Source organism: Crinia signifera, chromosome 4 (assembly GCF_055691185.1).
Source record: "Crinia signifera chromosome 4, ASM5569118v1, whole genome shotgun sequence".
Lineage (NCBI taxonomy): Eukaryota > Metazoa > Chordata > Amphibia > Anura > Myobatrachidae > Crinia > Crinia signifera.
The window spans coordinates 276,340,085-276,358,135 of record NC_139220.1 but is presented as its reverse complement, the minus strand read 5'-3'; the positions used below and the strand labels follow the sequence as shown (position 1 = coordinate 276,358,135).

At 48.6% G+C, this 18,051-nt stretch overlaps 2 protein-coding genes across 2 annotated transcripts; both read left to right on the top strand.

Annotated features, from left to right (window-relative positions):
• The first annotated feature begins 9,120 nt into the window (after positions 1-9,120).
• On the top strand, positions 9,121-16,096 carry LOC146073063 (uncharacterized). Its single transcript, XM_083180240.1, has 4 exons — positions 9,121-9,371; positions 9,451-9,716; positions 15,783-15,852; positions 16,038-16,096. The coding sequence occupies exons 1-4, from the start codon at positions 9,197-9,199 to the stop codon at positions 16,094-16,096; spliced, it is 570 nt and encodes a 189-aa protein (XP_083036366.1). The 5' UTR covers positions 9,121-9,196.
• On the top strand, positions 15,704-17,338 carry LOC146072601 (uncharacterized). The gene is made up of 2 exons (XM_083179808.1): positions 15,704-15,852; positions 16,038-17,338. The coding sequence occupies exon 2, from the start codon at positions 16,216-16,218 to the stop codon at positions 17,215-17,217; it is 1,002 nt and encodes a 333-aa protein (XP_083035934.1). The 5' UTR covers positions 15,704-15,852; positions 16,038-16,215; the 3' UTR covers positions 17,218-17,338.
• The last annotated feature ends 713 nt before the right edge of the window (positions 17,339-18,051 follow it).

The window sequence follows — 18,051 nt, the reverse complement described above, 5'->3', positions numbered from 1 at the left end:
TAGATTAGCACAAGGGAGGGAGGGTGGGAATCCAGACTCAAGAGGAAGATGGATCACCTGACTACCTCTTATATACCTCCACCTAAGCTACCACCCCTTCTACACCTGATTGGCTAACCCATCTACACTGCACCTCTATGGGTAAGTGACACTCTGATTTCTATCTTTGTCATACCATCCCAAACTGCACAGACTCTTATATTCCCTCATGCCTAGGCAGCCCTCGCTTTCTCTCAGAACTCACCAGCCTTCCTGGCAGAGGGTGGCAATACCTCACAGTGACCTCCTGTACTTTAAACTGGACTGCTGATCGAGAGCGCCCTCGTGCCACAGCTGGGTTCAAAAATTGCCACTTAAAGACAATTACTGTAGAGCCCGAGCCCGCCAAACCTATCAATAACTGTCAACCAGAGTAACACAAACCTAATCCCCTATCTGCAACGACTGAACAAGTCCTGAAGTAGAACGGCCATGCCTGACTCCGACAAATGGACACCATCACTTCTGTAGAAGGATGGGGTCTCCAGTGCTAAAGAGGGGTGTCTAACCGCTGTGCCTCCCATGGACGTGACCTCTTTGGAGACCGCAAAGTTAACCTTGCGTCTGATCTCTTCTAAGGACTTGGGGTTCCAGCAGCCTCTCCAGTTGAAACGAGGCACTATGTCGGACCAAACTATCTGCAATCCAGGCCAAAGGCCCACCAGAGTCTTAAGATCAGCCTCGATCCTCAAAATAAGGCCTATGCTGGTTCCCCGGCCTAAGTCGTTACCTCCTAGGTGTACCACCAAAACATCCGGGCGACCCCAGCGACGCTCTTTATCTGACAACAATGGTAAAAGACCATTCCACCGGAGACCCCTGACACCGAACCAATGTACTGCCTTCGCCCCTAGCTCTGCCCGGGCCCTGACAGCTAACTGATGATTGGATGCCCAGAAAATGTATGAATGCCCGACGAACCAGACAGTGGCATGAGTCGTTGAAGGGGGGGAAGGGCTGAAAAAGAAAACCCTAACCAGTTAGCATTCAAACTTAAACTGTATAATGCACAACGTAGGGTTAGACATATAATGCACAACATAAATTAGTACACTAGAATCCAAGTGAAGGGGAAAACCTTAAAAAACCTCCGGTGGACTTGAGGGGGGAAGCCAATTGTAATCAGCCCACTATCGGAGGAAAAAGTAAAAGATTCCCTTCACACCCTCGATTCCGTAACGCTGCCAAACCTACAAAACCGAGTGTAAACATTGTTTTTGGATCCAGCGCCAAAGGCGCGTGCTAAACCTTATCTAGACGGATATAAGATTTATAAGCGGAGGACTTTCAGCGGCCGAGTTCCTGTATGGCATTCACTGGAAGGCCCTCCGCTGCTGCGTTGGTGGCCGCACCAATACGGAACGAATGCGTCCCGTAGTCGGCGACCTCCAAACCCAACGCAGCCACACAGCGCTTAAACACGGCAGTGAATTGAAAGCGCGTCAAAGGTGATGCATCAGCATGCGCGAAGAACTGTGCCGGGGGTGTCGGCCTCAGAGGCAAGTATGCCGTGGCCAGGCGCACAGGGCATATGTCCCCTTCCGGCTGGGACTTCAGGGTGACCCAGCGGCCTTTGCCCAACTGATCGGTCTTGGACCGGCGGATTTTGCAAAGGACTAAACCTTCCTGGAAGACCATGTCTTCATACCGCAAACCGGAATCAGTGGCACTCTTATTGGCCGCTACGAGCTCGCTCACCCTGAAGGCCCCAAAAAACGAGAACGCCGCTCGAAAGAGCGACGCCTCCTCTGCGCTGTCCGCCACGCTCTGCACGCAGTGAATTAAATTCCTGAGCATCAGCGGATCGATTGGCTTACGCGAATCCGCTGCAACCGGGCGTTCTTTAGCCCACCCACGCAAGGCCTTTGTTAATACAAAGGACTTGGTGGGATCACGCCCCCCCATGCAACTTGGCGTGGAAGGATATCCCCGCTAGGGCTGATGACATGGCGGATTTAGACCGGCCCACGTTGTAATGGCCCCATACGAACGCCAGCAAATGGTCATCGACCGACTTACCGCTGTTCGCCGGGGACTCCTGAAATGCCTCCCAGTCCTGCTGTGCCGCAGCATACGCCCTACGGGTGGAGGGGGTCAGGGATCGCAATGCTAGCCCCATCATGTCTGCTCTACAATCTGCCACACAGAACATGGACAAGTAAGCCCAAGGGGAGATGCGTTGGGTGCCAACTCACGAAACTTCGCGAAGTTGAACCGAGACAACGCATCAGCTATGCAGTTATCTACCCCCGGGACGTGACGCGCCATGAAATGTATGTTATGTTGCAGGCAGTGCAGTACTAAATGCCGCAACAGACGCAGGGCTTGAGGGGATGAGGTGCGCTGGTTGTTAATAGCGTGGACAACGCCCAGGTTATCGCACCAGAACACGATTGTCTGGTTCGCTAACCTCTGTGCCCATAACCCCACTGCCACTATTATGGGAAAGAGTTCCAATAAGAGTAAGTTGGCAGTGAAACCTCTGTCGACCCATGACTGAGGCCATGGCGCGGCGCACCACCCCCCCTGGAAAAACGCCCGAAACCTGTGGACCCTGCAGCGTCTGTAAATAGCTGAAGCCTGGCATTTGGTGCCGGTTCAGGGGGCCAGAGCAGTTCCCGGTTAAAGTTTACCAGGAATGATGCCCAGACGACCATGGCCCTTATTCTGATCTGTGCGGATATTCCCGCATTCTTACGGAGCGGTCCGCACGCCACGGTGTTTTGCCGCATGCGGCCGTCGTCCGTAGAAACGCCCACGTGTCCTCCGCATTCGGACGGACTCACTCTTTAAGAACAGGGCGTGTTTACGGACGACATACAAACCATGCGTGTGCGGGAGAAACACTCCGATTCTGCACGGTATTACCGAGTATTACAGAGTATGCTCGGAAATACCGCATCCAAACGGGAGGCAAGCGGTGCTACCGCCCGTAAGCGGAGTATTTACGCCAAAAAACTCACTATGAAGTATCTTCTGCAATACATCACATGACCCACTTATTCAATTACCTATCCTCATAAAAAACAGCTTATTTGGAATTGGAATCAATTAGATTCCAATATATCCTTACAAGCATGCCTAACACATGCATTGCACACATTAACCCTTACAGCAATGTAAGTGCAATGGTTTGTATTACACCCTGGGTAAAAGGTTATAAACAATCTACACATATACTATTTAAAGTGCAAATAAAACCAACAACTGTGAACTTGCATAAAGATTTTATTTACAAACACCATTAACATATAAAAATAAAAATGTCAAATAATAATTTAAAGCAGGAGATCACGGATGTCCTGCAGGTCTGCTTGAAGGAGCCGCAAATGGTGCTCCGCTCGCAGGACGGCCCCACGCACCCCCTCATCTGCCGGTGTGGTGTCATCTGTGGGCATGTCAAAGGGGCAAAAATTAGTCATGTTATTCATGCATACATTTCACATACTGCGACATAAATTGCACAAATGCTAGGTGACATGTGTGTATATATATATATATCTATCTATGTAGAGAGATAGAGACACACATAGATAAATAGATATGACACATACATATATACATACATGCTAACTTATTTACTACATACTGTCTTTTTTGGCCTCTACCCTTTACTCTGCAGAAGACATAACAGTCATATTGTTTCTTCTCAGTCACAACCCACCCATGACTAACCAATGACAAGCATGTCATGGCCTCCGTCAATAAGAACTTGTCACAATCTGCTCAGTCTAAGTTCAGTGATGGTTCGTGGCATGGGAGTTATGCAAATGTCAGGAATGCACAGTACACATCCTCAAAATCATAATTCTGTCTAAACCAACCTACAATTCTGTGAGGGCAAAAAAACAATCTGAACTACAGGGGGTGTTTAGGTAGAGGAGGCTCCTGGGACACTGGCAACTTCTGACTCCATTCCAAGGTAGGCCGGCCCATACTCCATTTATAGCATACATCCTATAGTTTAGAAATAACATTCACCAACAATATAGATTCCACTATTTGATGGGTCATAATCAACACTTGCAGCAGGTGAATTTAATCCACAAATGATCCACTCATCCCTTTACTCCAGGATCCTGTTTAACTACAACGGTTATGTGGCAGTCAAAATGGAGCTCCAACCCATCCCACAAACCTGTGTCATTCAGAGGTGTCCTGGATGAAAGGGATGCCTTGGACACCCCATCTAAGCCGTACCTGTATCTGTAGCTACCCACTTTGGGGTCTATATGAATAGTATGGGCCAAAAATTTGTTATCACCAGTGCTACATAACAAATACCAGTACAACTACTTCATGAATGATGCATTATGTTAACATACCGATCTGCTGGTACTCCGGGGCCTGGCACGCCTCCTCCCCCTCGTCATCAGACTCCTCCGGGGCAACCGTGGCCTCCTCAGCCCCCTCCTCCGGCACCTCCTCTGCCACAATAACCTCCTCCTCCAACTCCTCCTCCACCTCCTCCTCCACCTCCACCTCCTCCTCCTCCTCCACCACCACCACCACCTCCTCCTCCACCTCCTCCTCCGCCACCAACACCTCCTCCTCCGCAACCAACTCCGCTTCCACATCCTCCTCCACCACCTCCTCACGCCCCTCCTCCTCCTCCACCACCATCTCCTCCTCCTCCACTTCCTCCTCCTCCACCCTTGCCGCCACCTCCTTCTCCGGGTCTTGGGCCTCCTCCTGGCCCAGGGCTGCCTCCGCCTCTTCACGGGCCTGTCGGGCTCGGGCTCGTGCTGTGTGGTAGAAAAAAACATCATGGTCAATGTCGGGTCATTGGGGCACATGTATTAATCCATAACAATACATACATGGAAGGGTGATAATGATGGCAAACGATGCAGGAAAGTAGCTCCTTACTGTTAATGGATTCCAAATTGTGACATGTAAATTATTATGTGATTGTTAGTAATTTGTTCACACATTACAACCCAGGCATTTATCAATGTGTAACATGTTAGTAATTTGTTCACACATTACAACCCAGGCATTTATCAATGTGTAACACATATTAGATCTGGCACATTGTATGCATCAGAATCCTCAATGCTATGGCATTACATATAAAAGCCACATGACTGCATGTTAACCAGGAAGAAGCACACATAACAGTCTATGGACTTTTAAACCCATGGACACCCACTTATATAAACAATAAAATGTGTTTCATGATATGCTATGTTGTAAGTGCGAAATTTCATAGCTAAAATACTCACAATCAGCAATTTCGCTCGTGAGTTGATGGAGCAGCTGGGGCTGGCGCCTGCGGAGGTCCGACCACCGCCTCTCCAGCTGCCCGAGGGACCTCCGCACCCGAGTGCGGGCGTAAATTCGGCGCCCTGCCGCAGCATAGGCCCTTCGCTTATGGCGGTTTGTGATAAACGGCCCCGCACGGCCCAGCCTTGTCTCCATGACGGAGACAAGAACCCTCAGCTCCGCATGTGTGAAGGGTTCTGCCCTTCGTGTCTCCGCCATGTTGACAATGGCATCTATCAACCAATCAGGTGGTGGCATTGGTTGATCACAGTTATTTGTGTTAATAACTTTATTGTTCATCTTTACATGAACAGCGTCTCTGCGCCAACACAAATGGTGACAAATTCGCATGCCTTCAAAACAGTAGTGTTGATGTATGGCAATGAACAAATCTGATATATATAAAACACAGTGTGTATGCACTTAGCAAATCCAATGACGCCTCGCTCCGCCAAGCAACGCGTGCTATAGCTTAGCAACGCCTAGCTGTACTTAGCATTATTTACTCTATGCATCTATGTGTATGCGTACATTTATGTGTAAAAGACACATACACACACTTGCAGGTATCCTGAGACCAGCATTATACACCAGCCCTGCCTGCCTGCCTGCCTGCCTGGCTGCCTGCTCCTTGAAATGTTGAAACATGTGAATGAATTCTAATATCATATATATAGATATATATATATATATATATATATATATCTGCAAACAAATCAGACATCAACACATGAAAAAATCCCCAACACATTACAGAATAAATCAATGTACTCACCAGTCATCAGGGATAGTATCAACTACAATAATGAAGATATAACAAACACATAAGATCCCTTGAACAAGGTATAATAATTAGCACCTATATTTAACTTCCCCCAAAACTAAGCACATATGATAAATATCTCCTATTTCTTTGCCATTAGGAGGGCAGGCAGGCTAATTTTCGTGTTGTAACACTGACAACTAACACACTGTACTTATTTGAAGAGGTGATTTTTACAATAATTGGTGTGTTCTGTCAACTCGATAACATGTACCTGAAGTATCTTTGCGCCACAGAGTCCCGCAGCTGGTATCCCCTCCGGCATTCAGGGGCGCGGGATGGGCGCATGGGCGGATCTTGCGGCTCAGATGGTACCTCCCACTCATCAAAGGGTATCTCACGCCGCACAGCAATGTTGTGGAAAAATATACACAGGCCCACGATCCTCGACACCATTTCAGGCGCATATTGTAAGTCACCACCAGTGCGGTGGAGCACTCTAAATCGACCTTTTAAAAGGCCAATTGAGCGCTCCACCACTTGCCTGGTGGCAACATGCGCCCGATTGAATGCCTCCTGTGGGCCCGGTGCTGGGTAGCTGTACGGCGTAAGTAGCCAGGGCGTACATGGGTAACCGGAGTCACCCAGAACCCACGCATGACGGCCTTCCAGCTCTTGGAGTCTTTGCCATATCCCGGTTTGTCGGATGACATGAGAGTCATGGGCACTTCCGGGAAACTTCGAGTTGAAGGCGAGAATCTCCATGGATGGGCCACATACCACCATCACGTTCAGTGAGTGGAACAATTTGCGGTTCCTATATATCTTCTCACTTCGAGATGGAGGCACAAATGGTACATGGGTGCCATCCACAGCCCCTATCACATTAGGGAAGCCAGCAATTTGATGGAAGGCCTGCTGGCTTCTGCGCAGGGTCTCGGTGGCAAATGTCATGGCCATGAAGTGCCCCTTGCGCCTGAACATGGCCGACGTCACACGCCTCAGGATTCGGCAGAAGGCCGGCTGAGATATTCCAGCAAGTACTGCCACTACTTGTTGGAATGATCCTGAGGCGCAGAAATGCAACACCGCCAGCAGCTGTGTGTGAGGCGGAATTGCTGTCGTGATCCCGTGTAGAGGTTCCAGATCGCTCTGAATTAAGGTGAGCAGATCCAGAATTACATGTGGCGGTAACCGGTACCTAGTAAGTACCTCATCATCGGGCATAGCAAACAGAGTCACCCGTGTGCGATAGATTCTAGCACGTCCTGGCCTCCTTGGCCGACGAGTGGGGAGAGCCGCAAGTGCCCTTAGCCTCCTCTCCATGTAGCGCATAATAGCTTCAGCAACCTATAAAGAAATGAACATAAATACTGATGCACCTATGCACATAATGGGCATATCCCACTACAAATAGATTTGTAGCCTTCAATACGTACAATAGATGGCCGCCCCGTGAAATCCCGCAGATCCATTTGACTCTCTAATGATGACACAATAATATGAACTCAATACACACCGTCCAAAACACACAGATAAAGGTGTCAGCATTTTTTGCCGACATCATGTACTATGACACATTTCATCTATTGCTGGGACATGTTGTCCTGCAATAGATGAACCCACACAGGTTTAAGACCTGTGAGTGAAATAGTGAACATGTGACATGTTGCAATAATGATACACCCACTTTGCTGGCCCAACAATCTGTAGTCAGTGAGGCAATGGTGCATACATTCATACACTTACATTGTTAATGGATATCATATCTACAAGGAGCATGGAAGAGCTTACCTTAGACCCTGACAAGTCCAGATCTGGAGACAAATGATTCTAGCAGGAAGTCACTATTTATAGGGCTCTCACATGTGTGGTCTATAACAGTAGAGATGAGTATTGCATGACTTGTGGCCTGGATTCTCTAAGGGATTGGGCTACTTTTAGCTTGCACTAAAACGCCACAATACCACAGTAGTCATGAATCAAATGTCATGTCATGCTAGCAAATAGCATGTGTATTGTGCAATAGTCACAGGTGTATCAGAAGATTCTATGCAATGTTAGCATTGGTGACCAGTATTTCATGTCGAACTTTCGCCAGGTTTTACACAATGGAATTTCAGCCACCGTATGCGGCGCGAAAAAACAGCGACGTACGCACACGCACGGAACGCAGCTGCCGCTGATGTCCGCCAAACAGGATACACAAACAGTATATAAAGGTGTATTAGAAGGTGACAATGTTGTTGCTAACATGTCTGGATCACAACCAGAGGTGGACCCAGTGCTGCAGCAACTATTTGACCAGATGGACTCCAGCACCACCTATGTGCCACTGCACATGCGGCCAGTGGGTAATGAGGAGGCTGCTGGCCCTTCTACAGCAGGGGAACCTGCACCTGACCATTCTACAGCAGGGCAACCTACACCTGGCCCTTCTGCAGCAGGCCAACCTGCAGCTGGCTCATATGCACCATCAGCAGAATTGTTTGGAACACAACCGGGGACTTCACAAGGTAGTACCATGGCCAGCACTTCAAGTGCAGCGACACGTGACAGGGGGCGTGGCCAAGGACGTGGCAAGGGGAGAGCCAGGGCAACAGAGGAACCAACTACAAGAAATAAGGCATATGAAGCACAGGAGCTTGCCATCCTGGTTCCCCGAGCACGTGATTGGATTGAGTGTCCATCGGAGAAGCTGACACACACACGCAGATGGAAGATTTGGGAACAGATAACGGCAGAGATTAATGAAGTAGCGCCACAAGTTCGTGAGACGGACCATGTGAAGAAGAGGCAAGTTGTTTTGTGATACATGTGGCCAGTAATAGCCAAGTAATGATTGAATTGATGCTTAGATGCATTTAGCAAATGGGCCGTGAGGTTGTTACGATACACATACATTATTGCCATGTTATTTCGTTGAGAGTTAGAGTAGGGTGATTGTGAATGTGTATTGTAACGGTTGATATCATAGTTGCATGTAATATTATATATGGGACATTAATCACATGTTGTAATATGTAGCACAGAGCAATGGCTGCAACAGCTAACATTGGGAGTGACATGTATTAATATGTCAACTTACATTGCAGGTGGCAGGACTTCAAAACCAACCTGAAGAGGAAGATGACCAAGCGGTGGGAACACAGCCAGACATCTGGGGCCGGGCCCATGCCATCAGGGCTAGAGCTCACCCCCCTGGAGGTGATGGCCGAGAGCTGTATATCAGTTGAGGAGATCAGGGGGGTGAGCACGATGGATAGCGAGGCCCCAGCTGAAGTGTTTGCGTCTTTTCTGGAAGGTAAATATTGGTCATGCCATAAACTTGTGCAAGTAATTATCGTAGAATGTCTCCTAATTGGGTTTATCTTTTCCCACAGACACCCCACCGCTTGGTGACGACTCTGCTCAGGAGGTGGAGGAGTCCGTGCCACCTGGCCCCAGAGGTAGGCCTGTGCAGCAGCAGGCATCGGCCCAAGCCGATTTGGCCGCCTTGGCCCAGGTGCTTGGGGACATCAACCAGCAGGGAGACTTGGCATCAGAACGGGTGCGTAGGACCGAGGAGATCCTGGCGAGCTTGGTCAGCACCCAGCAGTCCATGGCTGCGAGCATGCAGGCCATGGCTGAGTCACATCAGGCCATGGCTGCAAGTGCTCAGGTGCTGGCCGAGCAAGCCACCCGCCAAAATGATCTCCTCCTCCACCATAATGAGCTTATGGTGGAGCTGGTTACCAGCAACAGGGTCCTAATGTCATCCGTTTCTGGTGCATTACCACCGGCAACACTCCCTGCTGGCAGGAGGGGTAGACCAGCCAACCCCTCCACATCATCTGCTCCACCTGCCCCAGCATCTGGCCGTCCACGAAGAGCTGCTGCACAGGCCAAGGAGCCTACCAAGGCCAAACGTGGTCGGAAATGAACTTGTGGCTGCATTAATCTCCGCCGTTATGTGTTCCCAAATCTTCCATTGTGCTGTGTGTGTCAGCTTCTTGTGTCCAATCACGTGCTGAGGGTAACCAGATGAGCCCTTGCTTCATATGTCCTTTGTGGTTCCCCTGTTGCCCTCTTTTGCCTGCCATTAGTGTCAGCTGTACTTGAAGTGATGGCCATGGTACTATCTTGTGAAGTCCCCGGTTGTGTTCCAAATGATTCTGCTGATGGTGCATATGAGCCAGCTGCAGGTTGGCCTGCTGCAGAAGGGCCAGGTGTAGGGTGCCCTGCTGTTGAATGGTCAGGTGCAGCTTGCCCTGCTGTAGAAGGGCCAGCAGCCTCCTCATTTCCCACTGGCTGCATGTGCAGTGGCACATAGGAGGTGCTGGAGTCCATCTGTGTGCAATTATATTTGTTTTGTATTATTATTTATTTTGCTGCATTCCTGCCATGTTGTTTATTGTTTGTATGTATTATTTTATGGTCATTGCATCACACTGGCATTGACTGTGACATGAATATAAATAAATGTGTTTACTTTACCCAAAATGTGTGGTTTCATGAGTACATGTCAAATACACATGTGTATTGATAGTATTAATATTCTGTCATGTCCATTGTTAGCAGTTTGAAAGTGTCTGACAAGTACAGCATATGTGGGGGACTAGTAAGGTTTCCTTGAAGCAGCAATGGTTTCAATTAAAGCACTGACAAGCGGCCTATTAGTGAGTAATGAGTAAAGGAGTAGATTCTATTGGGTTCAGGTGTTAATGGTTGTAGTCATTAGGCGTACGTTCGCCTACCGCATGAACGAGTGGTGTCCGCAAAGCAATAGTACACTTGTGGACACCGCACATTTCGGCCCTTTTTGATCGCGTGCATTCGGAGTGGTTTCCGAATGTACGCCCCCCAACATAAGTGTACTCCCCCGTGTCCGCCCATGTTTCCGCCCCGTTTTGCCCACTTTGAAACTACGCCCATGTGTCATTCCGCATGACGCCCATAATACGCCCCTATTTCCCGAATGATAGCGGTGAACAGTTCTGGACGGGATTTGGCCGAACTGGTACCGAGTCAAGGCGTGGCACATGCGCGTTGCGTTCTCCACGCATGCGCAGACGCCGTAAAGACGCGATCCGAAAGTATGCGGTAAAGTCCGCGTCAATCAGAATAAGGGCCCATGTCGTCTCTGATTTCCCTAAGACAACCTGACCATGTGGTGTGGGTCCCGTGTCCCCGCTGTGGCCCTCTCTAACTTGCGGCAAAACACCCTGCCCATCGGTATAACCCTGCATGCGAAATTCAGGGAGCCCAGTAGTGACTGTACCTGCCGCAGTTGCGCTTTCTTACGCGGCAAGCATTCCCTTATGAGCCCCAGCAACTTGCTGACTTTGTCCGCCGGGAGGCGACAACAGCCGGCCGCAGTATCAATCTCGATGCCGATATACGAAATCACGCATGTGGGCCCCTCGGTCTTGTCCACCGCGATGGGCACCCCGAGCGCTTGGAACACCCGGATCGCCGCGGACAACACAAAAGCGCAGGTGTCTCTGCCTCCAGGTCCCACAAAGAGAAAATCGTCCAGATAATGTGCCACCCCGAGGCACCCTGAGGCTTCCTGGACGCACCAATGTAGGAAAGTGCTGAATTTCTCAAAGTATGAGCAGGAGACGGAGCAACCCATAGGCAGACACTTGTCGAGGAAAATCCCCCCGTCTAAGCGGAAACCCATAAATCTAAAGGATTTTGGGTGTAACGGGAGGAGTCGGAAAGCGGACTCAATGTCCAGCTTCGCCATTAGGGCGCCGCTGCCGAACCCCCGTACTAATGCCAGTACCTCATCAAAAAGCTGGTACTTGACGCTGCATACCTCATCAGGGATGGCATCGTTAATGGATGCCCCATGAGGGTGAGACAGATGTTGGATAAGTCTATATTTCCCCGGAGCTTTCTTGGGCACCATGCCTAACGGCGAGAAGCACAAGTCACCCAACGGGTCAGAAGCGAATGGGCCAACCATCCTGCCCAACGCCACCTCGGCCTGTACCTTCTGTCTCACCACCTCGGGGAACTCCATTGCCGATTTAAGGTTCCTGTGGGACACTACCCTAACATCCTCCGAAATTGGCAAACTAAAACCATAACGAAAACCGTTTAATAAAAACAAGGCATCCTCCCTGTTGGGGTAGGATCGCAACTGCAGCTCCAACTCCTCTATGACTATGGGGGAGGGGGCCTTACTTAGTGCCAGCGCTGTGCTCGCCCCCCGTGCCTGACTTACAGGACTTGGCCGGGTGGTTGGCTCCACAGTTGCGGCATTCGTGGCGAAAACGGCATTTCGCTCCCCTGTCGCACTTGGAGTCATTGAACGCATAGCACCTGCCTTTGGCGGCGGGTTTGGATGCCTTTTTCCCCCCAAGAAAGGGCTTCTTGTGTGTTGCCTCTGCCCCTGTGTGGCCCTTCCCAATGACCTCCAACCAAATTTCCACATGCTTGAGGCCCATGGGCATTACTCGGGAGCCGTAGTGTGTCAGATGAAACTTGTCGTCATAGTCCATCCACGCCGTCCCCTTGTAAGCCATGAATGTCTCGTTAACCAAATAAATGTACCTTAGAACATTGTTGTGTTCCTCGGGCCTGGTGTCTAGGTAGCAGGACCCAAATATGAGGAAGCCTTTGAGCCAGTTGTGAAAGCTCCTGTAAGGGTTTTCCCCTGCCCCAGCAGCTTTCCTGGCCTTTTCGTGCTCCTCTTTCATTTCGGTCGTCAACATAAAGGCATCCACGAATTTCCCCTTGGCTATTTTCCCTTTTATGCCCCTGCGCAAGCCGCGTGATACCGCTGTGTTGCTGCAATGTACCATGTCAGTAGGGGGCTGTGTCTTCTCGATGGGCTTAGCCTTGGGGGCCTGTTTACTACCGCCCACCTTTTTGGCCACTGCACGCGCAACTAAACGGGCAAGTTTACGGGGGCCCCTACCGGTATCTGACCCATCACTGCTACCAGATGACTGGCCAGACGTGGAACAAGCAGAATCATCATCATTATCATCATGCTCACCATCACCTGGTATGTCCTCTGCCCCAAGAGACCCGGTGGCTGTGCAACCGTGTGCACACCCCGCGCCCCGCCCGGCGTCTGCGCCCGGCTGTTAGAGAGATCCAGCGGCGAGTCAGGCGGGGAGCCGCCATAGACGCTCGCCGCTGTGATGATAGCGGGGGACGCAGCCGCGGCTGCTGGTGACGGGGAGCGGGTAGGGTCCCCCTGGGTGACGAGCAAGCCGGCGCTAGGCCGTGACTCGTGGGCGGTGACCCGTGCTGCTGCGGCAGACAGGGGCCGCGCCGATTCTGCGAGCCAGCGGGGAGGGGGGGCCTGTCTCTGTGAGCGGCGCATAGTGAATACTTTATTAGCAACAGCAAAGGAATATTTACAAAAGTACTTAGCTTCCTGTATTTTTCCCTGCAGATCGACTGTCCCTGATCCTGAAGAAATCCAGACTCAAGAGGAAGATGGATCACCTGACTACCTCTTATATACCTCCACCTAAGCTACCACCCCTTCTACACCTGATTGGCTAACCCATCTACACTGCACCTCTATGGGTAAGTGACACTCTGATTTCTATCTTTGTCATACCATCCCAAACTGCACAGATTCTTATATTCCCTCATGCCTAGGCAGCCCTCGCTTTCTCTAAATGCCATCGAAAAAACAAAGAGTTAAAAAATGCTCTTGCTGGACAGGAAGTTATCTCTGTACACGAATCACCCAGAAGAAGTTCACTGAATAAATGCTTTACGGTAATGATAAATAAGAATACCCAGAGTGAAACAAGAATTTGCTAATTATTACGGTAATGACTGAATGAAGCCAACGAAAATAGTACGTTTCAGTTTCGGTTCTGTCAACATTTTAAGGTAGGGGATATAGGACATGATTCAGACCTGCTCACTACGCTGTGTATATTCACTGCCTAGTGAGCAGGTAAACGCCGCCCCACCGAACGCACCTCCGCAGAGCGAATCCCAGCAGTACCATGCGAGCTGATGTGTACGCTAACACATCCGTTTGCATGCGGACGCACGGAGGAGAAATCATTCGATGGTCTCTCAGCATCGAATGATTTCTCCAGACTTCGCTCCGAAAAGTAAGTCTCTATTTCAGATGTTCGTTATTTGCTGAATGGTGGGTGGGTGCTGATGTCATGTGGCATCAGGGGTTATGGTGTGCTAGGTCAACAGTCAGTAGGTCAACAACACTGAATGGTCGACATACTCATGGTCGACAGGGTGTAAAGGTTGACACAAGCTTTAGGTCGACAGTCAATAGGTCGACATGCGTTTTTCACGGGTTTTTTGTCCGAATGTCAACACTGTCGACATGGACACTACGGTACGCTCAGCACACTATTTTATTCTCCCACCACGCCGTAGTGGATAGTAGGGCATGAAATACCGCCTGTCGGCACATGTTGGACCGTATAAAAAAATCTGAACAACTTGTGTCGACCTTGTGACTGTCGACCATCCCATTGTCGACCTAAAGCGTGTGTCGACTTTTAGTCCCTGTCGACCATGAGTTTGTCAACTATAGGGTGTCGACCTAATGAATGTCGACCTAGGGTCCTTATACCGACGTCCCCCGAGGATTCATGGGCATGCCTGCGTTTGCAGGGGTACGCCCAGAGTTTCCGTGGGCGCGTCCACGGATGTCGTAGGTGTCTCTGAATCTCATTCATAATGATGGGTAATGGGTTATTAGAGTGCTCCGAAATTTTAAACAATGACTCAATCGTTTTCTCTTTAAACTATCCATTCAATAAACATAGCACGCTTTGCCCATTATTAACCCTTTGAGTGCCAACGATGCTGTGCGTGATCCTCAAAATATCCATTAAAAATGCCAGCGCCGCTCACAGCGACTGTTCTGTTTTTGGGGTGCAATATTTAACTAAACTTCAGTCAATTGACTCGGCTGTGTTTGTATTCATTTATACTAAAAGAACAGTCGCTGGCGACGCTGGCGGATATTTTGAGGATCGCTCACAGCAACGTTGGCACTGAAAGGGTTAATAGGCAATGGGTAGGGATCGCACTGTACCTATGATTATAGGATTGCTTTTTGGGTCCTTCGATAAACAGGTTATGACAGTGTCCTCCCCTTTTGTATCTTGCCTTGTGGGTAGGTCTGAGTGTTGTAGGTCTGGGTAGTGTATTGATGCCTGAGGGCAATATTTGGTAGTAAGTGTGGTAATTTTGCAGCAAGCAGGAGATATATTGCCCCTTAAGGAATATCAGAGTAACTGGTATGTCTGAGATGTATGTGGTGGAAATTTGGCCAAGTTATTGGCATGTGGGGGCATTTTGGCGTGAGTACTGTGTGGTGCCAAGAGCTTGGGGCTTTTTGTTTTAACTTTAAAATAAAGGGTTATGTGTTTCCGGTTTAAGGGTTGGAGGGCTGCAAATATTGCCTTCAAAGTAGGCCTACATGATGGAATCTGCCACTGCTGGACATTGTCTTGTTTTAGAAAAGATAAGTGGGGTAATTAAGGTGATTTTGGAATTTTGTCATTGTAGGTTTTAAGTGTAAACATTTTGCATGGAAGCAATATTGGGCATTAAGTAGATGGCATAGATTAACTTGTGAGAGTGCCGTCTTTCAAAATGTCTTCTATTTTTAACTTCTTTGAAATCCTCCAGTTTGTGTCCCCTGTATGCCAGGTGCAGGTTTCTGATGATGGCCACATATGATTAAATATTGACAATGCCTATTTGTTTTCTGCAGGCTTTAGTAGGGGAAACTCTGCAAAAGAGAGCCTCTGCGGATGGACCGAGTCTTCGTCTGCATAGCCCAGGTAATCTCTTACCAGATAAGGAACTTTTCTGGATACAGTTATTTTTTCCTTATTTTATGTTTTATCAGGCAAATGATCTTTACATTCTCTGCCTGCAGTAGCAGAATTGTTTACTTGTTGTATTGCTTAGTAAGCATATTTTTTTTTTAGATTTTTTTTTTAATGTTTGCATTTGTCACTTTTAGATAAAGAAACCGATGCCGTGATCCTTCTATTGTCAAAACATCTTGGCCACATATCATAAACCAGAAGACCAGCAGCTCTCATGATGTCATAAAACCTAGCATAGCCAGTGATTTAACGGATACACCTGTGGCTATTGATGACTTACAAAGCAGAGATTTATTGAAAGCACCAGTAAATATGGCACCATCAACATCATTGGAGCCTAAATGTTCCAACACTTGGCTTCAATACATTAAAGTTGCAAGCAGTGATAGACAAGCATTCTACGAGCCTCTTCTGGACTGGAGCACCCCTAGAAAGTCCTTGGTGTCTTGCAGTGGGCTTCCAAAAGATAAACCAATGGCGCAGGCCGCAGGACAATTTGAATCTTTAGACAAAATGAACCATAGTACTGTGACTGGCAGGAAACGATTACAGAGACCAAGAATGAAGGGAAAGTCTAGAACTGCAGCACTGCAGGTTCCCACAAAAAGAAGTGGCTGTAACAGGATTTTGCAACATGATGAAAATGAATCCAGGAAAAGTAAGGGTGTCATACAGGCATTAACAGCAAACAGTGACATTGGAACAAAGTGTGTAATGGAAAATTCAGACTGCAGTGTTCCATCAGATTGGAGATCCCCTAAAAGTGATGTTCTGTACTTAGGCATATCTTCAGTACTTGAGTCAACCGTATCCAATGATGTTGAAGATACTCCTTTGTCTGTTACAACCAGCAATGACTCCTCTATGTCACAATCTAAGGAGGGATCTCAGACCACATTTCATAATAGGTTTGATAAGAATACAGCACACGTAATTTGTGCACAGTCTGATGTGCTATGTCCAAATTCTATTGCTAACACACAGGAAGAGGTTTTATTTTCTCATCTTAACACCATGAATTGCACATTAATCCATTTACAGGCAACAGATCCGTTTGCTTGTGTGAAACTTAGAACCCCTGTAATGTCACTGCTCATTGACCAGGTTCAGATCCCACATCAAGGTTCCAGATCGCTTTATAATAATGGGCAGGAAGAGAATGTTGGCTGTGTCTCTGAGGAGAATGCAAGCTTTCATACTGATAGGGTGTCACCTGCTGGCAAACGCATGAGTGACCACAGTCTTAGCAGTGATTCCTGTTGCTTATTTAAAGAACTCAATATCAGCATCGGAAGCAAATCTTTCCAGCAGTAATGTTACCACTGGAGTAAACACTGACAGTGATGTGACAGAACACACAAATGGAAGCACATATATATTTAAAGATATTTTGGAATCCAATGACCTTTCAGTTTGGAGATTTGGTCACCTCCACTGCAAGGTAGGTTCTAGAGAGTCTCTGATTAAATCACTTTTGACCTGATTGTTAGATAATGAACAGGGATAATGGATGAATATTATGTAATAATGTCTCCTCAAATCCTTCTTTTTCTTATCTCACTTCATGCATGTATTTTGCTTTAACAACTTTGTCACGGTTCGTCGCAGCCGCTGCCGCCGGTGGGTGCACTACTCACCTGCTTGGTGGCGTCTCTCCTTGTGCTGGATGGGGGTCTGAAGCCTTGCAGAGGCGAATACATTATGGGCCTGATTCTGCTTGTATTGGCCTGTAGCGAAGTCGCTGTGGGGACCGATGGTGCGGCTCTGTGCCTGCGTATCGGCGGATATATACGCATGTGCAGGACCGCTGTGCGAATGCCTTCGCGACTATCACAGTCGCCGAGGCGTTTGTACAGAGATGGGCAGGCAGGCGATGGTCAGTGGGCTGGTGCATGGGGATTCCCAGCGTTTCCTGAGCATGCCCACAAAAACGGGCATACCCATGCAGATGTAGGTGTGGCTAAGCCTGCATGGGGCGGGCGTCTGACGTCACATGACCTAAGTGCCTGTTCTGTTCTCAGCCATATTTGAGTCAAAGAATAGTCAGTATAGACTGACTTTTATTTGCGGGGAACGGGGAAAAAAGTCAGTTGATGGTCGGCGACCATCAAATTCTTTTCCCCCCATACGCTTGCATGCCAATGAAAA

Coding starts and splice junctions, on each gene's coding strand:
- LOC146073063 (XM_083180240.1), top strand. CDS start 9,197: ATGACCAAGCGGTGGGAACACAGCCAGACATCTGGGGCCGGGCCCATG. Junction 9,372..9,450: donor GTTTGCGTCTTTTCTGGAAG/GTAAATATTGGT, acceptor CTTTTCCCACAG/ACACCCCACCGCTTGGTGAC. Junction 9,717..15,782: donor AGTCACATCAGGCCATGGCT/GCAAGTGCTCAG, acceptor TGTTTTCTGCAG/GCTTTAGTAGGGGAAACTCT.
- LOC146072601 (XM_083179808.1), top strand. CDS start 16,216: ATGGCACCATCAACATCATTGGAGCCTAAATGTTCCAACACTTGGCTT.